The 27,563-nt window shown below is 36.7% G+C and overlaps 1 protein-coding gene across 1 annotated transcript; it reads right to left on the bottom strand.

Annotated features, from left to right (window-relative positions):
• Positions 1–2,042: 2,042 nt before the first annotated feature.
• CAND1 (cullin associated and neddylation dissociated 1) lies at positions 2,043–23,352 on the bottom strand. Its single transcript, XM_039704024.1, has 14 exons — positions 23,209–23,352; positions 16,076–16,230; positions 14,195–14,318; positions 13,524–13,780; positions 13,336–13,441; positions 12,692–12,837; positions 11,347–11,639; positions 10,549–10,690; positions 8,431–9,924; positions 7,563–7,658; positions 5,686–5,855; positions 5,437–5,601; positions 5,101–5,208; positions 2,043–4,034 (listed from the first exon to the last, which is right to left on the bottom strand). The coding sequence occupies exons 1-14, from the start codon at positions 23,346–23,348 to the stop codon at positions 3,810–3,812; spliced, it is 3,621 nt and encodes a 1,206-aa protein (XP_039559958.1). The 5' UTR covers positions 23,349–23,352; the 3' UTR covers positions 2,043–3,809.
• Positions 23,353–27,563: the final 4,211 nt, after the last annotated feature.

Genomic DNA, 27,563 nt, shown 5'->3' with positions numbered 1-27,563 from the left:
GTTTCACCAGCACTGCTCATGGAAGATTAATTTACTTCATTAGTCTTAAAAATTCCCTCCCCAAACTCAGATACAATGAAAAATTATATATGGATACTGATGAAGAAGGTAGATTTAATGTGAGAGTTATAACCATACCCAACAGCCCTTCCAGGGCAAGGAGCAACACTTGCTGCAAGAATTTCTACCTGCTCACGTTCAGTAGTGCAGCACTCAAATCTTCCCATCTCACAGCAAGGAGGAATCAAAGAGGGGGAAAAAAAGTAATTTACTGACTACTATTTTTCTTTTTTTTTTTTTCAGAATTAATTTTAAGAACAGCAATAACAAAATAGACATTTTATCTGAAGTTTAGAGCAAAAGGGAAATAAAACCCAGAGGCTGCAGGTTTAACTGTTTGGCAGAAACAAATATTATTTCAGTCAGAACAAGCAGGACTCACAAAATAAAAACAACCCACACACACATATCCAAGGCCACATGTTACTTTGCTTTTAAAAGTGGAGGTAATGGAGGAGAAGTACCAGTAAGTATGAGAACAGTTGCTAAATCCCTACTACTAAGTCCACCAATGCAGGGTGAACTTGTTCCAAGCCTCATTATTGAGAATATCTGTTAAGGCAAATACAACAGCAGCAGATATGGATTTTGAATTCCTATCTTCAAATTGATGAAATTTAAATATAATCTTTCATTTGAAGGAAGAAATGCTGTTTACATGGCTATGTGCTGCTTTGTACACCTCATAAAATACAATTGGAAGTAGTACAGCTCTCTTTATTTTGTCAACTGCTGTATTAGATGTCATACTTGGAAGGAAAATTATATAAAAAATAAATTTACATGATTGAAGTGCAGCATTCTTGGAAGTATTCGTAGGTTTCAATTTATAATTTTAGAAAAAAAAAAACTCTCTTGTGAGGATGGTGAGTTCTTTCACTGAAAAACAGAGCATGAAGTATTTTTGACATACAAAAACATTTTAACCCAAGAATCTACAATGTGAGGACTGGCCAACCATTTTTATATTATGCACAAGCTTGTTAATTGGTCTCAATTGTCTGCGTGCAAAGTGATGAAAAATACTGGAGAAAGTTCTAATTTTACCAAACATCCTAAGAGCAGCCTTTGAGAATGCTGTTTTTGTTTTAGTGAGAGAAATTTCCTATTTCAGTTTCAAATACTTAGCATTTAAAAAACAGGTATTCCTGACACTTCCTTAAGAGAATTACATGAACGTAATTGATCTAAAAGCATAAACACACCAGATTTATGCAAGTACTTGGATGTACAGAGGGAAAACCAAAGAACACTTTCAATCTAGTGAGCCGGTGAAATTGAGTGGAATGTCAACACCTAACATGGTTAGATTTTGCAACATGGATAAATTATCTCAGTAATTATGGTGCAGTTACAATCTTTATGAGTTAGTCTTCCCACATCACACTAACTGCTATGTGGAGACAACCACAGTCAGAATTTCTGAAATTTTCACAGAAGACTTAGTTCTTATGTTCCCACTGCTTTGTCAGTGGTCAAAGTGAAGATTACTCTTCTGCAAGAAAGCATTCACAATATAATAGAGCTCAACCTTCCCTTCTGTCCTTAAGCTTGCTCCACTGTCAAGTACTGTAAAAGAAAGTGAAGATGATCTGCCTCCACCACATCAGCTGTTTGTTATGGTAGCACATAAGAACACACAGATCTCTCAGCTACAAACATTCTGTTCACTTACCATTGTCACCTATTCCCTTTTCCTATGTTAGCCTCACGGTTCATGTTTATCATACCATTCTCACATCTAACTTTAGATCTATAAAACATTTTAATATACTTTGAAAACTTAACACAAAAAGTTCAGAGATTAGTCTGACAACTAATTAGTACAACAGATTCTTAATTAGGAGGCCTATATATTGCTGCAATTGAAGTAGATGATTTATACAGTAAGATAACATATACTTAATTCACAGTGATTTTTCTACTGTATGGTTTCTCTGTAGTCATTCCAATCCTTTTCATGACATTTAGATATGTTGGTATGTTTAATCTCATTTATTTCTACTTCTAGAAGACAATTGTTACATTAGTATGAAGACTTTGGAGACAGAGAAAGCTACATTTTCAAAAATTTCTACAGCATTAGAATTGTTACTATTGAATGAGTTCATAGACTTCTTTGTTCAGGTCCTTCTATTAAAGTCAAATGTACCAATATCTCCTTTGCTTTTCCCAAGCTGCAAGCATGTAAGGTGAAGATTTTGCCCCCAAGCCCCAATGCTCACAGGAAACTGTCTCTGAGGTCATAAAAATGAATGGTTTTTCAGTCCCGTAGCAGCTTATGCCACGTACCCATGTAACAGGTTTCAAAAATATCAAACTAGCTAAAAAAGACCAGTTAACTAAAAAAATTCAAATTCATATCTGACTTCAGAAAAAAAAGACAACTAAGCAGTTGCATTAAACAAGTAATGAGGCAGTGGTCCCTGATCATTTTGTTATTAAGTTCCCAAATCCAGTTCATTGTGGGACTACCAGCTATCCACTTCTGGTCCATTTCTAAATTACCTCATCGTATCCACAGAAGAACGTTTTCTTCTGTTTGCTCTCTATCTCTATCCAGCCTTTTGGCCATCCCCTGTTTTCTGTCTCACCAGAACACTGTATGGCACTTGCAGCATTGCAGCCTACTGGTGGTGCCATGTGCCAGAACAAAATGATGGTCTGGCAACACTTGCCTAGGTAACACCATATATTAGTGCCTTAGTAAAAGCTGTCAGATGAAGACTAGGAGATAGAATCCACTGAAGAAACTTCCTTCATACTTTTATAATAAAAGCAAAGTTGAATTCCAAGTTCAGGAACCACTGAGCAGCTCTTGTTTTCTCTGCTCATTTTACCTCCATCTTGCTTCCTTCCGATCTTACAGTTTGCTAACCTTAATTCCAGTGGATTCAGTCTTTGGGAATGAAAACCCATGAAAACTGCAGAAATTGTCATGTTCACTGTAAGAATATCTGCAGGGTCATATTACTGGCATTTTAAAAAGCCAGGTTAAGACAACAAACCTTCATTCATCCCTTCCTGTATGAATGGCCTGTATGTCAAAATACCTGAAAACTGCACTGATACAGTAGAACTTATTTTAACTTGCATTACGAATAAACTGCACATGCTGTTTTACAGACAATATATATTTGTAAACTTGCTCATGCAAAATTAGTGTGCACAACAGGGATATTGGTTTTCTAATCCCCACATCTGTAAAAATGACATTTATGTCTGCTCTTTTTGAACTGTGCCCAAACTCTCTTTTTAATATAATAAATCTTACACATAATTCATCTGCCAGCCAAATCAATTTATGAAGCTAAAACAAAAAAGAATAAAAAGTTATACAAAAAACATGGTGCACCTGGACACTTGATTCCCACCTCCCCCCATTTTGTTTACAAGTAGAAAGAATGACTAAAAGAAAAAAAAATCATGGTCACAAAATTTCGACATTTTAATCCTAAACATTACAGGGCAAATGGATGTTGGAATTTATTTCCATACACCATGAGTCAACTTTTAAATTCCCAAATGTGGCCAAATCCACTAAAACAAGAGTGGTTAAACTCTGGACTATGGAAATACATTTCTGGAATAAATGCTAGAAAAGCAATTATGGGAAAAGCCAACTGTCTCCATAAAGGTAAATAAAGTGGAACAATGTGTAGATTAGATACTTTTTCTGTTTCTTACTCATAACCTGTCAATTCAGTGCATCATATGGTTCAACATAATGGTCCCCATTAGACAAACATCTAACTAGTGTCCATTGATTCCAAGTTAGTGGATGATGAATCTTTTTGGATACTTTCAAAGATGGCTGCCAGCTCAGGGTTAGAGCTTATCTGTGACTGAAATTCACTCATTAATGGACTCTTCTCTGCTTCTGGAATGGTTAGAAGTGCTGCTACAGCTCTCATAGCAGATCGTTTTAGTTCATCTTGCTTTTCAAACTCCTGTTTCACTGAGTTTGCCTTTACCTATGGAAAAAATGAAAATACGTTTGAAACCTTACTCAACCCTCCCTCTATACCAATCTTAAAAAATGTACCTTGAAAAAAACTTATTTCCTCTCAAAATCATCTGTGCTCTTAAGAAAACAACTAAACAGAAAACACCCCCAAACATCTTTTTAGCAGAATTTTTACCAGCAGTTTAAAAACAAACTGAAGCTTCAACACGGCAAGGTAGGCAGAAAAAAGTTCTAAGTTGCCAAGTCAATCACCAAATCAAAGCAACTATAGCAGCCAGCCTTTAAGCTAGTAAGGTCAATAAATGACTTTAAACTGCTATTATCACAGTACTCCCAGCTTCCAGAGGACAGAACTTCTTAAAGAAGATGACCTTCATTAGAATAACTGCTTAACCTTCTGCTGTTATTCTCCAAGATATTTCAGTGCTACAAACATAAATTATAATTAAAGGCAGTCAATTTTCATTATGTGAACTATAATAGACTAGATAATAGAAAAGCAAGGTAAATCAGGCAATAAATGACTGTCAGAGCATGCAGGTGAATTAAGACCAAGCAGGAATGGAAGGAGACTAACTACAAAGCTCCAAAAATCCTGTAACATAAATGAAGAAGAGGTGGGATAAATGACAAAAACTCTAACAAAAGTCTACACAAAGTCTAACAAAGCAAGGACTATACACTGCCTTCATCAGCCAAATGCTTGTCTGAAACAACACCATCATCAGAAGTCAGATAAACTCTCAGTATTCCAGTTTCACTATTTATAATGAAATGAGATTTACAAGTGGCCCAAGTGGCAGCTGAATTTTTAAGGAACAAAAGAAAACGCATCAAAGAAACAGAGGATTTTTTAAAAGAAGCTTACAAATCTACCTCTCCATCTGTAATTTAAATAAATTTAACACTTGTACAAAGATCCATTCATTTCTAATCTAATTATGCTGCCTACTGCAGCTTATCAACTGTAACTCAGGAAACACTGCAGCAGTACAGAAGTATTCTTTAAACATGAGTTCATTTGTATTTCTATAAGAAAACACAAACCAATGGAGTTAAATAAGCTGAAATACCTTAGTTGTACACGTAGCACGCAAAGGTTCAACAAGCCTGTCCAATCTCTGCAGCACCGCGCTTGGACACAGGGTGGACAGTCTCACCAGCATTAAAAAGGTCAGCATCTAGGGTGAGGAAAAAAAACAATTCAACAACAGTTATGCCTGGCACATATAGGGAAATGTATTTCCCACAATGCTGTGTAACCTTTTGAACAGTCACACTTCAATGAAAACAGCAAATGTAGTGAAGTACTTCAGCATATGAAGTAATATTTTTACCATTTCACTCTATTCACCAATTGAAATATTTTGATGAAATCACTGCTTTCACAGAGAAAAATGACAGCTAACCTTGATATCATAGTGATCCTTCAGACCATCTTCAACATGGTTTAGGAATTCAAATATATCTAGTCTATCCAAACAGCTATCCAATAGAGTATACATGCACTCAAAAGCTGCTTTCCTTATGTCCAACCCATCATCAACTGTGTGCTTAAATGGTCCCATTTCCACCTGTCAATGAATAAAAAAAAAGTTAATTAATACACATTTAAAAAATAAGTACATATTTAGCATTGTTTTTCTCAGTTAACTTACTTCTCTGATTAATTCCTTTCTGACTTTTGTTTCATTGTAAAGATGAGGAAGCACAGTATCTAAGAGGTCCCTTATCAAAGATGGTTTATTGTGGGCAGCTGAATTAAAAGTCACTAGGGCTACTCTCCTGACATTGAGATCTGGGTCCTCCAGAGTTTTCAGAAAATCACCTGCAATCACAGACAGAAAAAAAGCAACCTATGAGGATCTTTTACATTTGCAACTTTTAAAATAGTTTTACTTAAACTTTCAAAAAGACATATTTAGTGCAGGAGTTTTTTAATGGAATAGACACTTGCTATTTCAGCATGATTACACAAATAAAGGATTATCATAATATGAAAAGTATTAATATAATTGTTATATAGTATTTCATATAATGAAACGGTAGTAGAAGAAACACCATCAAAATAAACAGCCATCATAATGACATATAAACTTTCTTTTCATGTAAATTAATTGATAGTACATTTAGCCTTTCATCTTCTCCATTTATTAAAATGCTCTCAAAATATGCACTAGAAAACCAATTTCAATTTCTGCAGTCCAGGAGTTCCAGAACTCCTCTTAAAGAAACTACTGACATAACTGATGTTTTAACCCTCAAATTGGCATATACTGAGAATACCTAAATTACTATGAAATTGGCCGACTCAGTACATATTAATATAGCACCACCTCTCCCAGCACCCTCTACATTTGGGCATTTTAAAATTGCATTTTTCTATACTTCTAACACAGCCTTATTAAAATAAATGCCTGCATGAACATATCCTCAATGTTTATGAAGTTGTAGCAACTTCCATGAGAATTTTCTAAGGAGAAAATGAGTATTTTCTAAGGAGAAAACCAACAAGGTATAAAAACAAAGTGACTCTTACACCCACCAAAAAGCTGGGTAACAAAACTCAAAATGACTGAGATTTTTAAAGTGCCAGATTCTGATAGTTTTTTACTTGAATAATTGATTAATACTTCCAGAAACCAAAGGGGCAAGGCAGCTTCAGTGGGAGGGGGAAAAAACCTACAAGCAGAATTCTTTAATGTATTACTTAAAAATCAAAAAAGCTTAGTGATGAAAATAACACACAGTAAACTGGCTTCATTTCCCTATAAATAAAAACCTCGCTCTTTACAAAACTATGCTTTTAAGCATAAATCTTTCCCCTTCTATTAGGTTAAGAAGCATAGATTATTTTTTTACAGATCTTTACACCTGTAATTAACCAAGGGTAGAACATTCATAACATCTTAAACAATCTACAATACTTTGTTATACAAATGAGAAAATAAAAAAGCCACAGCATTGCAAAGGTCTTTGTCATACTGATTTTACACTGAAAGCTCTGATTACCTTATTCCTGTATAAAAATATACCCAATTCCAAATGCTTTCAGAATACAAGCATTACAGAATCATGACAACCTATATTTACAATTCAAAACCTGGTAATACTCAGAATAATTCTCACAAGCATACATGTCTTAAGTGACTGAATGTCAAATATTTCCAAGACCACACTTCTTGGTAAATATAGTACATCTTACTAAATCAAACTGATATAATTTGGCAAAAACATGGGAAATCCGCTTTTGGATCCCATCCTACTAAAAACATTAGCTTCTTGTATTGCCCATCACAAAGTCAATACACAGAATTTTTAATTACACAATTTTTACTGCTCAGAATTAAAATAAATTAGTGTTAATAGAAATAATTGGCTACTACGGAATTATCTTGTAACTCTTCCAACAGTTATCATTAGCAGCTAATTCTAGTATCTTCAAAATATTTATTTCTGGTAACACAAAAAAAATTTTAAATGTAATTCTCTTGCCTGAAAACATAGAAGCTGTCAGTGCAAGTGGAGTACTTACCTATGCAGTTCTTCAAGAGTGGGTCTATGGGTTGAGGATGATCAGAAATAGTGAACTTAACAGCAGTAACCACTGAACTTCGAGCATATGAGGACCCTGGTATGAAACAAAAGTGTGAACATGCAAGATTAAAACACAACAACAACAGAATCGAAATCATGCTCAATGCCACTCATTCCTCTTAGACTTCAAATACTCTTAAGAACAGCAAACAAGAAATGCTATTTACTGCTAGCAATGCAATACGTAACTCAAACCTATGGATAGAACATGTTAAACAGGGGAAAAACATTGTAATAAGGTAATAAACATGTAATGTTATCTCCTATAGAAAATTTTAATAAGCAATAAGCTTATTAAAACAGATTATTTATGATCATGTATCAGCCTAAAAAAAAATTCTCCCCAGCAGAAGCACATGAAGAAAATATGTGAATACAGTTCTTGATATGAGACTAGTTCATTAATTATGCACAAAAATATTTCCTAATTCTTAAAAACTTCAGAATCCTGATCTGAAATGTAGGAATATAGTCATTTACACCAAAAGACCAAAATCTTGCAACTGGTTTGTTGATTTGTCCCTTAGTCACCCATGCTCCTTCCCCTTCAAGTTTACAGCTCTGTCTTAAACATAAAACATAACATTGTTAACAAATACAATGTCTGAAAGCAGAGCACAAGTAATTCTTGTTGTGTATGACTAACAACTTCTAGTAAACACAAAAAACCTTAACCTTCCATTGTTGGTGAGGGGAGCAAAACTACAAGACACAGCATTTAAGCAAGTAATTTGAAAAACTAGATCCATATATTAACAGGTATCATAAAGCCATCTGCTCCAACACATACATGCACTACTCCTCACCTGATGCCAAGTATCCCTTGAGTCGTGGAAGCAGAGTCTCTGGGTCTATCAACGTAAGCTTGCCCAAGCATTCAGCAACAACATTCCTTGTACCCTCTTCGGCACATTCACAGTGTTTCAAGAGTAAGGCCCAGATGTTCTCAACATATGGTTTGAGACCAATCACTGACGCAGAGCTAATTATTTCTTTCAAGGAATGCAGAAGAAGGTATTGCCTCTTAGGCTGACTGGTTATTTCTTGTAGGACAAATGGCAGATACTCAGGAAGATTGCCAACACTAATACTGCCTAAGGCGTATGATGCCGCTGACTTGACTTCTTCACTAGGAGAAGAGAACGCTTCCAGTATTACAGACTTCAGCTCGATTTGTCCACTTAAGTCAATGTGATGCCCAACTTCCCCAAGAGAAAGCAAAGCCAAAAGACGAATGGAATCTGTGGACCTCGAGTTCTTAACGTCTTGAATGAACTGACCTACAACAGCTGGTCCTTCCTTAGGGCAGGCTCGAGTAAGGGCAGCGACACATTTGGCAATGGAATAGTAAGACTGCTTGTGAGTAAGTGCTGTGCTCTGCGAGTACACTGGACCCGTTAACATGCGCAGTAAATCCATATAGCCCAAGTTGTTTGTACCAGTCACAACCAAAGCTTGGAAAAATTCTAGCATGGCACTAAGTGCTCCACCCTGAAGTAGAGGTGATCTTACCAGCCCAATAAGTTCATTGAGAATGGAGCCACTAATCTTTGACAGGGAGGAAGGATATACTTTAGCCAGTGTTGTCAGAAAACTGATGGCCATCTGTGATACGTGCATGTCACTTTCGCTAATCAGAGGTGGAAGCTCATCCAGGACTGCATCAATCATGGCAGCTGTCAAGCTGTCACTGTAATTCTTAATTAAAATATCTAGCGCAGAAAGAGTGCCCAGCTTCAAAGCTCGCTGGTTCTTTCTCAAAAAAGAAGCAAGAATAGGAACTCCTTCCCCAAGGATTGGTCTCAAATCTATCTTCAAAGGAGAACCAGCAATCAATGTCATTGCCTTCACGGTAGTTAACCGAGTGATCTCATTCTTCAGTCTCTCCAGAAAGATCTGAAGTGTACTAGGCAGGTCTGTGCCTAGACTGTCACCAAGGCTACAAATTATTTGACCCATGCAAGATATTGCCCTTTCTTTCACCTCCTGATCAATGTCAGCAGCCTTTAATCTTTTGATTGTACAAGTAAACAAATCTTTGATGTAAGGAGTAGCATCAAAGGAAGAAGGCTGGTCTAAAGGACGAATAACCTTTACAAGTTGTTGGGTAACCAAAAGTGCCTCTGATGTTATCTTGTAAAATGGGTCACCAACACAAGCTACAACTGGAGGTACCAATGCTTGAACATGAGGATGAAAGACTTGGGGAGAATGATTGCAGAGGATCACATACAAACAGGACAAAGCATCTATCTTCAGATTAGAAGAACTTGATTTGTCATTCAGTGAAAAGATTATTCCTGGAAGAAACCAAAAAATGTATTTTTAGGGCAGGTATTTATAGAGTGTGCTAGAACACTTTAAAATTTCCAAAGGAAGGCAGCTATACTGAATTTATGCCTTCTGGCTCCTCATCTTTCTGAATGCTTCTAAAACCCTTTAATCACTTTATTCAACCAATTAGCTTTTAGGCTTCCTCCACCAAAAGACATCGATCATTCAATGGTCTATGACATATTTTCTTAATTATAAAGAAATTCGAACCTTTAACATTTCCAACCTTACTTTTCACCATTACTTCAAATTTCAACATTTTAAGTTTTATAAGCTAAACTGTGGAAAATATTTTTCTCTGTTCTGATGGAAAAGAAATCAATTTGATTTTGTAATTAAGAATCAAATTAACTTCTTTTTTATAAAGAAGAAAAAACCTTTAATCTTCTTTTCAAGATTAATGGAAATATATGACTAAAATATTTACATGGATACAAATAATAGCTGATTATTTTGCCATTTTCTTTCAACAGAAGCCACACTTCAAAGCTTTTGCAAAAAGGACAGTCGGGACTTCACTATTTTGATGTTTCAGAACATCCCATACCATTTATTAGTAAGTATTAAAGGTAATGCTGTGTTTCTCATACCTGGTACAAGTACAGGAACATGCTGTGTTAGGGCTCCAGGTAACACATTTACTAGCTCAGTCAGCATGTTAAAGCAGCACTGACGAGTCTTAACGCTCTTCTCCTTCATCTGTTTGTGCAAGGCTTTAACTATGTTGGGAACCTGTAATCATCACACATCTGTTAATTGATTCAATAGCTGACATTTCTTTTATTATTGATCTCTGGGGGGATATAAAGAAATATGTGCATCCTAACCCCCTGATTTCTCTACAGAACCAGAGAAGTTGTAGAAACACTGGGAAATGAAGATTCAAAATAATTGCTTTAAAAAAAAAGTGATTTAGCTTTGAAAGGTTAATTGCATTAATAAAACTGTAGAGAGCAACAATTGAAAAGCCACCTAAATAATTCACTTAGATGAAGCTTTTTAGCATTATCCTTTCTATTCTGCAAATAAAATATGTTGCAGCAGATCAAGTTTTATCTTGATCATTAGTGCTTATATCTGGATACAGAACACACAAAGTAACTTTTGCTTTGGCAATGTGGCTAAATGACATAGGACATGCAACTTTCACAGGTGAGTGAACAACTGAAATTAAATAAGCACCTTTGTACAAGGCAATTTCAGTTTCTATGACTGCTGCATTTTTTGGGCCAGTTTACCCAGCCTGATCTCTGTGTTAATACTACAAGAATAAACTGTAACCCATGTATGAAGAAAGAATGATAAAGCACACTGAATGAACTATCCTTATGAACAGGGTGCAATTTTAACATGTCTTCTCAAAGATAACAAAAATCTTTACAAATAACCTGGCTCTGAAGCATTGTCAAAGGTGTCTCTCCTTGTTCCATTGCATCAGGATCACAAAGCCAACTTTGCACAGGTCGAGTTTGTTTTAAAAGAGAAAGATACGCATGAAAAACATCTGCTTTAACATTCTCTTCACGTTCTTTGAATCTGGCTATTAAAGCAGGAGATACAGTTTTGTAGAATTCTGGAAGCATTTCGTGTCGTGTGCTAACCACAGCATCCAGACATTTAGCAGCTGCACGCCTCACTTTCCAGCTCATGTCATCATCATCACTATATTCATCATCACTCCCTTGAAAAAATAAATTATGCATATGTTCAAGTCTAGACAAGCAAAGCATCAAGTTTTATTTTAAACAATTAAAAAGAACACACTTTTTAAACAATTAAAAACTTGGGTTCTTTGCATAAGATACACAAAGAAATACGTTCAGAATTACGTTAAAAACCATACATATAAAAAGCCTTCTAAACAGCCTAACTTGCAATTCTCAGCCAATTTTTTTCATGTTAGTCTTCCACACATATTAATTTAAACTGCAAATAGGAAAAGGAGCTCCCCATCAGATTTCCAGCCTGACTACTGATTTAAAGCATATTCTTCTTTATTCATGACAACAAAGCAATGGTGAATATTAGCTGATCAAGATTCAAAAAACTATTCTGTCTGCTTATTTCCAGAGGTAAATCAAACTATACAGCATCCCCCCAAAAAATAACAAGTATAAAATAAACAATATAGATTTTTCAGGTCTTAAGACAACAACTATGCAGCTCACTCCTTCCTCAAGTAATGAGAATTTTATGCCCTCAGCTCAAATTACTTGTGTGTCCAAGTTTTCACAAAGCTTCTATCTGGCAATGTTTACCACCATATTAACAATAAAATACCTTACGCCTTTCAGTGTGAAACACTTCTATTTTACAGAAAAATACTGAGTAATTTTCAATCTACTCTGATTTCATGCATTAGGTACCAACATACTATAGTGGAAAGTAGTGAGAAGCCTCTCCCATGCTGTATATGTATTTTCAATTCATTAACTTATGTTCTCACTTTATTTATATCATGCCATATGCTTCTGCCTTTTTCCACCTTTCAGGTATTTTAAAATATTTGTCTTGTATTTTATGTTCCCTCTCTGAATTACTGATCTCCAGCCTATACTTTTATTCCAGGAAGAGAGTTCATTAGCCATGTTTAAAAAAGGTACAAAATTTGAATGAAAGTACACAAGTCATTCAAATGCTGGTACTCAGGAGTATTACCACCCATACCAATTCTCCCAGATGGGTGCAGGATCAAAAGCTCATCCTCTCCCCCAAATCAAAAAGAGAACACACCTTGATCATCATCATCACCGCCATCAGCATCCATAGCATTTTCATCTTCATCTTCATCATCATAATTGTAATTAGGATCATAAGTAAGATATTTAAGACAAATGTTTATAATAGTAGATACATGAGGATAAACTTCTTTAGGACACCTGTGTAATATAAAAAAACAATCACTACCAAATTACTCTGAAGTACTAAAATATTCTTAAAGGATTTAATGTTGCATACTGTACTTTGGAGAGAGTAGCCTAGACAACATCAAGGCATCTCTCTGAACTACACAAATTCAAAGGGAAGGTCAGAAACAGTAATGCCACTTTATAACAGGATTTGCTAGACTGCAAGGTGCAAAGGACTCAGACATGCCTTTGGATACCAATTTTTTATCACCACTATTGGACACAAATATTGTAAGATTATTTCCCATCTCTTGTTTGCACAAGTAGCAATGGCATAGTAAAAAGCTTGTAGAGTACAGACATAACACACTGCTTAAGAGTTAAGTTACAAGATAGCTATAGGAACTGTTCCAGCTGAAAGCTTGCAAGTATTTTGTATGAGGGAGGCTGTCTCTTGACAGCTTACAACCAAATGACACACTATTAGATCTTAAGAAAGCCTGAAATAGGTACCCATGAATGACTTACCTCCTAACAAAAGATTCAAAGGCTTGAATGCAGTACTCTCGTAGCTCATCATCATCTACATTACAAAACTTTACAACCAAAGGAATTATCTTCTCAAGATATTCACCTGGTAAGAGAAAAAAATTAGCTAAGTAATTACTCTCACAGAAAAACTTCAAAGTAAAAGATATAAATGATCTTTTTCTTACCTATTCTATGACCTGCTTGCCTACTGATAGCGGCAATACACTGTATATAGGTCCTAGTTGTTGACATGGAATCATTTTTAGACAGCTCTGTCAACAGATGTTCAATGAGGTCAACAAAAACCATATTGCCACAACTCATAACCAGGTGACCAAGAGCAATGATGGTTCTTTTCCTCACAGCAAGTCTTGGGCTGGTCAGCTGGGGGAGCAGACAGGTCAGAATTGAAGGATGGAAGTTAACAAGCAGTCCTCCTTGCCTTAAAACAGACAAAACACAAACTCAAAACCAATTGAATCTAGATAACTTTGTTCATATACTGTAAAACAATCCTTCAAATATTCCCCAAACATCACAAAGATTCCAATCAAATGTTTAAAATTTCAGGTTTTCTTGTTAAAAGAAGAAATGAGTTTAAAATGTAACTTCAAAACAACAAACATTAAAATAAGCTTAAAACTACAGTCCTCAGAAAATTAAATAGTAATTGATCAACCAATTATCTTCAATACATTCACTTATTTTTTCTAAATTAAATTTCATCTACATGTAATATTACCATATTATTTCATATAACTTAGAATAATTTAATTTTAACATCTGGAAAACTGAAGTTCAAGCTTTAAGTAGTATTTATAAGCATTCACCAGCATATTAAAAGAGGGCTGTTTACCTGCTCAGCATATCAGCCATGATATCCAGTGCCTCCAGTTGAACAGACACATCTTCCTGCTTGGCTATAGCACTAGTGAGACGCCCTGTGATCTTTTTGCAAACATTAGCTGCTAATGCAGAACCTGAAAGTACAACAAAACCTTAGCATTTCTATAATATTTAAAACATACAGCTTTTAACACCAGAGATGATGTTTGTGATATGGAAAGCAACCCTATCTACATAAAGCAGCTTTTTCCAACCAACAAAACAAGCTTAAACAGCCTACTAATGTCATGTGTGCTCTGCAATAGAGCTGAAAATATTATCTATGTACAAACATACTAAGCAGGAGGGATTCTTGTCCCAGAAAGTACACACAACAGAACACTGCTTTTGGAAGGGCAAGCAATGGAAAGTGAAAGCCACAACTCTAGACCAATAAATGAAAGGACTATAAGTAAAAATGAAGGTATATACTGTATAAGGAAAAACACAGAAGTAGATAGAACTACTTCTAATGGCAAAAAAAAGCAAAATAAAATTATTTTGCCCAAGAAGCTACTTAAAAATTAAGTACCTGAAATACTACTGAAACATTTGAGAAAGGGGGGAAAATTTATATCCAAAGTGTTTTAAAATACAAGTAAAAATGTCTTTATAACAACTTCATAGTTCCCCCTTCCTCTAATTGTCTAACATTGTTTCAAGTAATATGAGAAGGAACTCCTATCATGATAACGACTGCCCAGTGGTTAGTACTCATCTTCACCTGCATGAAATTATTTGACTCACATTTTGCAAATTTCAATGTGAAATTAACACCATTCCAACCTATGGTAAATCTAGTTTACATATATTATGGCTCATTCTTAACTGCAACTAAAATTAAAATATAACAAGTGGACAGTCTAATGTGTTACCATGGAGGCTAAAAAAAAGAACAATCTGTGTTTGAGTTGGGAGCAAGAAATAACATGTTGTTTCTTTTTATATTAGGAATGTTAACTATATTGAAAGACTTGCCTACATTTTTGTTTGAGCTTTACCTCCACCCAAAAATCCTTTGTTTTGTGTTAGCAAACAAGGGTAAAAGCTTAAAACAACTTACTTAAAATTAGTTATTTATGTAAAGCTTATGCATCTCACTGCTGCTTGACAGAAGCAAGATTTACATGTCAACTTTCAAAAAGGATATTAAAACCAGAGCTTTTTTTTTAATTCAAGAGACCTCAGTCTCTAAAAATGTAATTTCCAAAACCTTTTTAATCACTCTCTAGTCTCATTCATATCCTACAATATGATATCTCAAAAGCACTAGAGTAAAAAAGCAATGCTAATAACTGATGAGCTGTTCAACATTAGTGTCTCTTCTAGAGGAAAGACTGCCTTCATTTAAACCTGCAGGTAAGACTTTCACTAATTTAACAGGCAACTGTCAGAAATACAAGGTACTTCCCAAAACAATTCCTAGAAAGTGAGACAAGAAAACAGATGGTTAAAGAAAAATACAGGAGTTGTAATCAATTTTAAAGTGCATTATCAACCGAAGACCAAGATGAGATTTAGCTATTACTACAGCCTAGATGTGCTCCACCAGGTAATTATTAAAACAGAAGCTTTTATACCTTCTTATACTGAAGTTCATATTCTCTGACCTTGTTTTCCACATTAATGCAATTCTTCAGTAAAAAAAAATGTTCTTAAACCAGTGAAATTTGGCAATGTAGTCAGAGAAGGAGAAATTGAAAGGGTATTTGTGCCATGTTTTTACCCTAACTGAAACTAGTTTCAGTGCTAAATTTACTGAATCCACTTCCCTAAAACCCCCAGCTTTTTAAATTTTTTTGAATTAGTAAATTATACAACTACATAAAGTCTTTAGTACAAAATGACTTACCACTGGAAGCTGGAGGAAGTTCTCCAATCACAGTTTTAAGACCGATGCTTGAAATGTCACGTAACTGTTCTTTATCCGAAAGCATGTTTGTACACAGGGTATCTACAATGGTCTCCACTTGATACTCCTTCACTTTACTCACCAGAGGTCCCAGGCTATATAAATGAGAGAAGAGCATTAAATTGGCAACAATATTATTTCAATATTTTTCATCCAAGTCATAAACTTCAGGTTGATTTTGGTAGCAAGACAAAGCAGAATTTTAAAAACTGAAAACCCTCATCTGGTTGGACTGGTAATTTATTTACTCCATATAACAAAACACTCATTTAGTACATGTTTCTTATTTGGAGCTGGAAATTAATTTTGTATGGCTGTTCTGCTTCAGTCTCAAAACCACAGTCCCTCTTTCTTCTCAGTTCACAACAAGATTTATAACAAAAATTAACCTAGCCAGAGCCATCAGTTTACATGCCTGACCATCAGTGTATGCAAAATTCACAGATAAGTAAACAATATTCTTAATTACTGCATCTTTATTCTATACAACATTTGGATTCAGTCATGGCTGTATGCAGTGAAACAAACCCAAAACACATCTTCTATCCTCAAACCTGTTGTATGCACCCCATTGCTGATACCCTTTTTTCCCACATCCAAGAATTCACAAGGGCAAGACCTAACTATTAAAAAAAACTGCCCAGCAGAAGCAAAAAGCAGAAAGCAAGAGCAAACAGGAGGAGGACATAGACAAGCAAGCCCTTGCACTTAAGCACTGTGTGTGACTTACTGCACGATAGTAACCAGAGTAAGGTTCAAAGTTTTGGCATCAGGGTCTGTCACCATGTTAGGCAAACCTGGAGCTTCTCTTTCGATGGCCACGCTCACAATGCCTCACCTGCCATGAACTCAGAACAGTGCTTGCACTTGAGGCACAACACTTAGCTTAACACCCAGGAATACGCAATTCCCAAGGCAATCACACCTAGCACTTTCCATGCTTATCTTCACAAACTATAACCTGCTTGGCTTCTTTCTCACCTTACCCACTCAGGAGGGAACTCCTGTGGTAAAATCTGCTGAAAATACATGTGGGGGCGGGGGCAGGGGAAGGGTGGGCGGAGAGGCAGCAAAGGCAAAACGTACTTGCCAAAACCAGACACTGAAGTAGCACTTGCAACTAACTCCATCCTGTTAATGCACAGAACTTGGAACTAATTTGAGATTAGTCAAACTAGTGCACAAACATCTGAAACTGATACCTTATGATCACATCAATGCCACAAATTCAGAAAGATTGCAATTTATTCAATTTGTGGAGTATTTAATGGAGATTTACATATGACCTTAAACTAAATACAGAAGAACAACTTTTGCTGTATTCAAAAATACAGCATACAGATAATCTCAAAAGAACTCTTAGTTGAGATACTGACTAGTGTCTGATCAAAGGCATAAAAAGCCCTTTAAGTACACAGAAATGAAGACATAATGGATGGTTTCTCACTTGCTTCAGCAGCTCCTGCAGAAACGAACAGTTCTTTCTGACAGAGACCCCTTCCCTAAGAGCAGTCAGACCTCATGCCCTAACCTGACACTGCCCTTTAATTTAGGGAAAGGGCACTCTACTGGATTAGTTCTTTCTGACAGAGACCCCTTCCCTAAATTAAAGGGCAGTGTCAGGTTAGGGCATGAGGTCTGACTGCTTTTAGGGAAAGGGCACTCTACTGGATACTTTAGATTTGATTAAACTATCTCTACAGCCACTAAACCCCTGAGAGTAGAGAGGGGTTTAGAGGACCATATTCACAATCTAATCTGGTCATTTTACTGCTTCAATTATATTAAATTAATAATGATTAAAATAATTTCTGAACACTAATACTGGTAAAGAATTTTTGCATCTAACTTAAAAACTTCTGATAAATCTGGACACAAACAGATCTGCTAACACAAATTATTTGTACACAAATAATCTGCTAACACAGATTATTACCAATAATTATCTCAGAGACACAAATACATCAAGCTATCCCTGGCTGAACCTGAAACATTTTCTCCAGTTGCTGAAAAAGCTCACGGCTTTCTTCACAACTTGATTTGACTCCAGTCAAGCTTTTCCTTCACTGTGATTCATTGACACATCTATATATAGAGTTTCCCTTCATACACACCACTGTCAGTCAGTGGCTACTCACAGCACTGTTGCATGCATCTGCTCTTGGTGCATAGTAAATTGTTTTGCAAGCAACACAAGCACAAATCAACTCAAACAGAAACTTACAGAATTCCAAGGTACAATGACTCCATAGTAGTTCAGAGAAATTAAATTCTCTGTGCGTTTCAGTCAACAGACTACAGTACACAAAGTTAAAAACCCCTTGTTTTAAACCTGAACTGTTGAAAAACTACTGAATTCTTTTGATTTAAATATGCTTATTTTTCAAATGCATCCTATAACTAATTAAAATAATCACAGCAAAGGCCAATCAGATTCATCTCAGCTAAGAATCGGAAAAACTTTTTGCTAATGTTTTAAAGATGACCAAACCACTGGAATTATATTAACACAGACTATAAATTACAGTTTCTGGGAAGTATTAAGCCATATATTATCAGAATCAGCATCTTCAGTCCTATTTATTCAACCTATTAGTTCAGCAAAACAGACAAAACAATTCTGAAGTAAATTTTACAAAATATTATCTCAAGCTTTTCTGGCCTTCAGAATCAGTAAATATCACTCATAGACCTTATTATTAGTTGGGACTAATAATACAACTAATAATTAAAAACCAGAAATTGAAAATAAACTATAACCTTCTTGTATCAAATCAGTTCTGACTACAAAGCTTTTGCACTTAAGCATGTATTTTACACACTTGAAGGCCATTTTGGATAGTCTTAAGTGCTCTTCAATCTTTTCCCTTTTACTAGCCAATAATTTGTGTCTAGGTTCTCTCAAAGTAAAAAGCTCATTCAGCTCCCTATGGAAATAAACAGCAACACACTGTCTCCTTTAAGTTACACACATTTGGAAATAAAGGTGTTCATAGCATAGCTCCATATTAGGAAGCTGAACAGCAACGTATAATCAATTATAATCTCCAACTGGCATACTTTAACAGCTATGGAATAAGCACATTTATTTACAAGGAAGAATTAAAATTCACAAATTTAAAAAAACCCCACATTATTCAAATCACTAGTATAGCATGATGTGCAGTAGCGTATTACCAAAGCATATAAAATGCTTTAAAGCTGCTGAACTGGATCAGCCACACAGCAGCCAATACATGCATCATCCTGTTCACACTAATGACTCACACTCACAGCGTCAGGGAGAGCTCCCTACACTGAACCACTGCCCAGAGAAGTCACTCTGATAAATGCAGAGAAACTACAGTACCACAGGGAGGAATCACTGAAAGTGCTTTATCCCACCTTTTTCACTCAAGGTAGATTTGGGTATGTTTGGCTTCTTACTGGTTTCAGGAAAGAAATTTTTATTTGTTCACACTGTGAAATCTATGTGTAGGTTTAAATGGCAGAATATCCAAGTGTTCAAAATGAGAAAAAGTTCATCCTTAAGCTGCAACACTGAACACATGAAACAATTAATGTGTAAATTGGGCCAACAGAGCATTACAAAGATTATCAGCAATGAGGAAAAAGCAATACCAACACAATACCTACACTTAGACAAACCACACTGCTTGACTACACCTGATGCACATACTCTTAATCAAGCCACAGGTAGTGCAACTACTGCTGCCATAAGGTGCACAGGATACCATGCTGGACTACACTTACAGCTATAAACTAAACTGTAAGAATAGCCTTTTCCACACTAGCTGATGGTAAAACAGCCTATGACTATCAAAAAAAGGGAGACAACCAAAATACATTTAATATTTTACATGCAGTTAAGAAAAACAAGACAAACAACCTGTTGTTACAGACATAGTTTCATCTGCTGCCTGCAGTAAGAAGCTTAACAAATAAAGCTCAGTTCCCTTCTGTAGGGTCAAAGATTACAGCAGGCCAACTTTTACTTCAAGACTACTAATGCAGGTCATTAATCTTCATTTTTATCCAGAAATTAACTGGACAACCATTTTGCAAGGTAGCTATCCAAATACCAATGACCCCAAAAACTGACTTCTGCTTTGCTTTTACATGGTTTATCCTAACCCAGACCAGCACAATGTAATTGAAAGGAGCAAGAACAAAATCACCAGTGGGTTTGGTAGAGATAATAAGAAAAAAGTTAATTGGCATTTTAACCAACAGAGCTCTTCTTACTCAAGTGTGAAAGCGAGCGGCAGATAGGCAAAACCAGGAACACTGCTCACTTGTTGCTACACTTTCCTAAAAACAAACACTGCTTTACAGTTGCTCTGAGTTGTTTCAAATCAAACGTGTTCAGTGACCTCGAGAATCAAATCTTCAAAGAGTGACTCTTATGCAAGAGTTTTATTCAAAGCATTCAATTGATCTACCTGTAGAGGAAGTTCCAATAACAAGCTCCAACACCTTCTCCTTTCCTCATGGAAAAATCTATCTCAAGGTCAGAGCATTTCAATTGATCTACCTGTAGAGGAAGTTCCAATAACAAGCTCCAACCTTCTCCTTTCCTCAAGGAAAAATCTATCTCAAGTGCGGATTGAAAAGTACATTGGGCTGTCTTAAATCCTCTTTCTAGGAGAGAGGGAATTGATACTTTAATGGGTCATCAAGGGCCTGAGGAAAGTTACTGCTAACAGTCTCTAAAGTTCACCACAGCATTTAAATTAAGAGAGATCTAAAGACAGTTTATGCTTTCCTCAGCTGGAAGTGCCAAGCACAAAATATTTAAAATTAAAAAAAGCCAAGAAAAATATGCTGGCTGAAATTAACTTCCCAATGAATCAGGCTTACACCTAGTGTTGTAGTAGATGGAAGATTTCAGATCAGCTTGAACTGCCTTAAGAAACCTATAGCTTAGTAGTGTTCAGCCTCTCCCATCCTTCATCCCCGCCAATGTTTCTACCAACAGGTAAACTGCAGGAGGAAAGCAATAAGCCAGAAGGAAACTAAGTCCCTAAACCAGTCTGTCACAAAACCAGGTAAGAAGCAGTGTGAGAAAGAGAACAAGGAGTACAAGAACAGCAAACAGGAAGCAGCAGCAGCATTAGGCTTAAAACTGTCATGAACTGTATTTTGAGTACAAGCTGCTTTAAGAAGAGAATACTCTAAAAGAGTGGTGGTTTGTTTGGGTTTTTTTTAAATTCAGAGCATAGGTGCAAGTGATTAGGACACAAAAAAAACCCCAAAAAACCACAACTTGATGTGATCCAGAATGTACACATGTCCATCTTCTAAACAGATGTTCATAATTCACCTGAAAAATTTTCCATCATGTTTCTTGTCCCATTAAAGTAAATTTAACACTGTTCCCTAACATGATTTGGAATTCTCAAAAACACTCCAAAGTTGAAAGAGATTCAGTCACGTTAGTTAAATCCAAGAGTTTTATCAATATATCGAAGTAAATTTAAAACCTGAAGTACTGTTAATAAGAACAGGATGTGCAGACACACAGGAAGTCATGTATTTTCTCATTCTCTTCCCTTTGCAATCTTTCTTTGATGATTTAGTAAGCATTACTTGTACTTAGACCCTAAATTCTAACACTGCCATTAAAGATGGTGTTATGTCTCTACGTGCATTAATCTAAACTTCAGGACAACTTTAGGATGTACATTAGAAATGAGTATTGCATGCATGCTAAAATGTAACTTTTCCATAAAATGCTATTGCATACAAAGACAATTCTAAGCCTGAGCCAAGTTTCACAACAATATGCTCTTCTGATTGAGTACAAGCAATCTGTTTCAAAACCATGAAAACATGAGCAACAGACATTCCAGAAGTTTCAATTAAAAAGAAACAGGGTATTTTGTGTTGTTATGAACAGGAGATGGGTAAGACACATTTTAACAACACTGCATCCCTGGTGACAGTAGGGAAAAAGTAGTGACAGTTATGGTGCCAATGTACTTAGTATTGCTAATATTTGGCTTGAAACTTGATATTTCTACACCAATTGTCTGTGCAAGGTTTTGGTTATCATCAGTCACAATGCTGCAGCAGCTGAAGCAAACATTGCTTCTAAGTACATAAGCAGAGGTATACACAGGCTTTTTCTGCTTTGCTAGTCTGACAGGGCAAACTACAAAGAATAAAAAGCTAACACAAACTTGGCTAGTCACATTGTGAAACTTCTCAAGCTCCTGTATACCAAGTTTACTCCAATCCATACCTCATGTAATAAGAGGAGTGTATATGGAGTATTAAAAAAACAACAAAACAAAACAAAAAAAAAAAACTTGAGCTCACAAACAAGAAACATTCTCAGGAACACTATATGCCTCCTAAAAGAGGCCCTCTTTAAAGCACACAAAAATCAGAATGGCCAAGAACAAAAAGTCATAAGAAATGTAACACCTCTTCAAAGGGTGCTCTGGAAAAGTCACACCATATGTAAAGCTCAATAAAGTGAGGAAGAGAGGGCAGTGAAGCAACAGTCTCTGAAACACAGGTAAATGCACCCTGATCCCATAAAACATTTACAGCTCCTGTAAAGCTTGTAAAACCATTACTGCAGTATTCTGAATGTTAGTGAAGAGGTGAACTCCATGTTTGATAACCGAGGCCATATCTTTACCATTTCATGTTTTCATGTCTGCTTGAAAACAACTCTAATACTACAATTCTTCCCCTGCACATCATCTAAGGTCTCACCATCAGGTATCAATGTGGCAACTACCACTGAATTATAAGCTTTTTGTATCTATTTAACAATCAAGAATTATCACCAAAGAACAAGTTACTTAAATACTTCCAGCAAGTACTGCTTGTGCTATTTGGTGCCTGAAGCCCCAAATATTAATGCCCAATGTCACCAAAACATAGTTTTATGTTTTTATGTTACAACAATAAAGGCAGGTAGTCTACAAGAATAAGGGTTCCTTTGGGGACATCAATTTCAAAATTATTTTGTGTAGCAGTGGTCGTTTGAGTTTTCAAAAAGTGCTTTATATTGTTCAGTCATTATACAATTCTTTACATCATAGAAAAAGAATACCTACCATTTGACAGCTAAGTTTTGCACCTCACCATTTTTATCTTCCAGTAATTTCAAAATCATCTTCACCACTTTTCTTTCACTGTCATCATCCAGCTTGATAGAATCTTTCTGTAGTTCTGTCATCAAGTCATTAGTAGCCATAAACCTGCCAAAAGATGTGAGATAATTATTGCTAAAGGGATATGGGTTATTCACAGCGCTCAGGATTCAAGATTCTCAGTTTCCACAATTTGTTATCAAACAAATCACATTTAGCATTGAGTTACTATTGTCTGTTTTGTGATGCAAGTAGCATGTATAAAACAGAAAGGAAGAAAAACTGTATTTGAAAATGATAGGTGATGACCTAGCTCAGTTTTCTCTTATGAGAACAACTACATATTTTACTTCCAGCATTTACATTATATTTCACATGATCTCCCCCAAAGAAAAACTGACACTTTCACAGATTTTAAGTAGTCTTCTCATAAGCTATACTGATGTTATAAAAAACAAGCTTTTTTTTAAACTTTGTTTAAAAAAATTATCTGTTCTGAGTTTATTTTAAAACAAGTTTTAAACAAGAAGAAAAATATAGTTTCTCAAACATTCTCCCATAAAATTCACAAAAGCCAAACTTTAGTTAATGAAGGGAGAAATTAAAGTTAAGCTTATGTTCCATGTGTTTTTCATTTTCTTGCCTTGTACAGACTAGCTTGTTTACAGCTCAGAAAACAGAGCTGATCACATTTCTCCAGCCCTCAATACAGGGTGCCACAGTAAAGAACAAAATTAATTCTTGAGAGATCAAGCAAATAAAATCATCTTTCACATAAATTAATTTACTATTTAATAACAGTCAATATCCACCAATAGAAGAACATACTGAAAAATTAGATTCCAAAAATATTGCCTTTATGCCTTCTGTTTCTTTTCCTTCTGAAGTCTGTTTCACAATCCATTTTTCTTTTGTAAGTGCCCTCTCTTCTCAGAAGCAGCAATACAGACGCATTACTCAATTACAGATCCCACGGGCTTCAGTACTGACACCAAACCCCATGCAAAACTCCAAACGAGGGTTTGTAGTTAAACAGTTAAGGCTGACATTTGGACTTCAGGCACATCAGCCTCAAGCAGACATCACTCCAGCTCAGGTCATGCTTGGAAGGTTATCTCTGCAGCTTGACATGCCAGACACTACTTTTTATTGAAAACAAAAGCCAAGACTCTGCATAATCTTAATACGCATCACAAATGCCAGATGCCTAACCTCACCTAATGGACCTCAACTTGTCCTGTCTTTTAATAATTCCTGTCTAATGGTCTCAAGGTGTTTCCAAGATAAGACTTCACCCCTTTTTCACTCACTCCAACAGTCCCACTGAAGCAAGCCTGCGGTCTGACAGGAACCAGATGTGCACCAAAACAGGGTGTGGATGCAAAGCATCAGCTTTCAAGCACGGTAATGAAAAAGGCTACTTGGTAAGTAAAGCTAACAGATAGCACCTAATTTAAGGATATACATGAACACTCAAAAACTGTCTCCAAGCTGCGGTCTGACAGGAACCAGATGTGCACCAAAACAGGGTGTGGATGCAAAGCATCAGCTTTCAAGCACGGTAATGAAAAAGGCTACTTGGTAAATAAAGGTAACAGATAGCACCTAATTAAGGATATACATGCACACTCAAAAACTGTCTCCAAGTTACTGCTGCATTTACCTCCTTTTCTTAAAAACTGAATAGCCTCCTCTCACTTCCTTGGCCAATGGCTCTTATTTACGAGCCTCAGAAGGTCATGTCAGTGACATCACTTACTTGTCAGTTCCCAAAGTAAGAGCATGCACATCCTCAGTGCACCAGCAGCCTCTGCACTCAACTACAACAGGGTTGGCTGAAACATGCAAACCAACCCAAACACCAAAATGGGGTGGGGAGACCAGACAGATTTAGTGTAAAGCAGCTGGTATTTAGAAATGTAGTTTTAAGTCATTTCAATGTGACTTTTGGTCACAACTCCCCCTGCCTGCACATCAAACTTTACCTGGGGCAAAGCAGGCAGCGTGTCAGCAGCTCCTCACAGCCTGCACTGAGAGCAGTCGCTCTCCCACAGCCAGACTCTAAACTGCCACCTTACCTGACTGCCCAAGCTTCCATGTGGACAATACAATCACAAGTAGGTAAATCTTCCAAGAAGTACATATTGCAGCTCTGCATCAGACAGGTCAGTTTATCCAAAAAATGAGCATTACTTTTTACAGTAGACTGCTTACTTGAATGGTTGTTTTGGACTCTGCTGCCAGATATCAACAAGATAACTACACTGTCCCTCTTCAAACAGATGTGATCTACGAACAAATGCACTTACAATTACTGAAACTAAATACCATTCTATCCATTATGCAAATACACAATACACATAAAGTTTCATAAAATGTTACTCCATAACAGCCAATTGGTAAAGGTCTATTATCACTCATTTTTTTATAGTTTGCAACATTAGATTTTAATCTAAGACTTTTTTTAATATTTCAGAATTTCAAAGTTGTTCAAAGCAACTGGAACAGAATTTCTGAAATGTGCTCTACTAAAAGAACTACACAAGAAGTTTTAACACAGCTGGGAGGAAAAAAATGTTTGCCACAATTGCACTGGACAGGTATAACCTACCCCTTCTATACAGGAAGTTTTTAACTCATAAAAATCAGTATTTATCACAAATCCACTGTTTCAGTTAATCACAGAAACAAGTTAGTATGAAAACAGTAAAAATCTTGTAATATTTAGAGGAAAAAATGTTTCAGTCTAGTTTCAGAACAATTAAAAGAAATCGGACAATTTTAGTTTGTCTCTTTTTAGACTAATCAGTATTTTACTTCCAAAATTTCTAGTCTGAACTCTCCAGGTAATATAAAGCTATTAAAATTTGAAAGAAATTGTCACAAAAATCTCGTATCAAATTTGTGTCCAGTACTAAAACACTCTGTCAAAACCTAACAAGATTATTCAAAACCCAGCTCTATATATGACTACTGTTTTCCTTTAGATTTTAATACATTGACACTTGTTTGGATGGCATCTACTTCAATAATAAACTAAGCACTGTGATGCTTCAGCAAAGCAACAAAATACAAGTGTATTTTATGCCTTTTCCCTGTCTGTTTTGATATGTTCTCATAGACAAGCAAAACCTTCAATTTCTGGTTGCACTCAATACTAAAACAATGTAATTATTTTTAACCTAATGCTTTGCCAGAGGTAATGTGTAAATGTATTATCTCTGCTGTTTTTTAACAGTTTACCTGTATTAATTCATTTTCTGATATTTTACAATTCATCCGCTATGAATTTATTACAAAGCAAGCAAATGGTCCAATGAAAAGTAGTGCTCCTGTGACGGATCCTGAACTCAAAATTAAACCCAGTCCCTGTAACATTTAAATGGATTTCTCCCTATGGATGCACAGGGGCAGTACCAAACTAGATGAAGAGCACAAAACCCCACTGTCTAAAAGACACAGCATCCAGAAGGATGTGAGCTGAGGATCACAGAATCATCTGGGTTGGAAGGGATCAGTGCAGATCATCCAGTCCAACCCCCTTGCAAAGACAGGTGACACAGGAACATGTTGAGGTCGGGTTTAAGTCTCCAGAAAGGGAGACCCCATGACCTCCCTGGGCAGCCTGTTCCAGTGCTCTGCCACCCTCAGTGTAACACAGCTCGTCCTCATGTTGAGATAAAACTTACTGTGGTTTAATTTATGGCCATTCCTCTGAGTCCTGTCACTGGCCACCACTCACAAGCGTCTGCCACCATCCTCCTGGCACCCACGTTTAAAGGAACTGAATGCATTAATGCGGTTCCCTCTCTTTTCTAAAAACACCCAGCTCCCTCAGTTTCTCCTCATAATGGGGACGCTCCAGTCCCTTTATCATTGTGGCCCTCAACTGCACCCTCTTGAGTCTGCCGCGCTGGCTACCCCTTCCTGCTTCTATCCGCAGAACCACAGGATCCATGTTTTCTGAAGTTGGGAAGAGACGAGGGAGGTCACCTCATCCGACCTCTGCTGCTCAAGGCCGGGTCAGCGACAGCTGGTTCCTCTGAGCACCTGCGAGCCCAGCAATTCGGACCTCCACCCTCGCCAGCCACCCAGCCTGGCGGCCGCCCGCCTTCCCCGGCCGCCGCACATCTCTGCCCACGACGCGCGGAGGCCGCGGCGCTGCCCGCGCCGCCCGCGCCGTCCTTCAGGGCAGCGAGGAGGGGGATGCCCCCACGGGAACTTTCTTCCCGGGGCGGCAGCGGCAGCAGCGGCTCCCGCCCAGCCCCGCAGCGCGGCGCGGACAGCCGGGCCCCGCCGCCGGCACCTGCCCCCGCCCG

Source organism: Passer montanus, unplaced genomic scaffold (assembly GCF_014805655.1).
Source record: "Passer montanus isolate IOZ18808 unplaced genomic scaffold, ASM1480565v1 scaffold17, whole genome shotgun sequence".
NCBI lineage: Eukaryota > Metazoa > Chordata > Aves > Passeriformes > Passeridae > Passer > Passer montanus.
The sequence above is the reverse complement of the archived record's forward strand: the minus strand, read 5'-3'. Positions and strand labels throughout refer to the sequence as shown.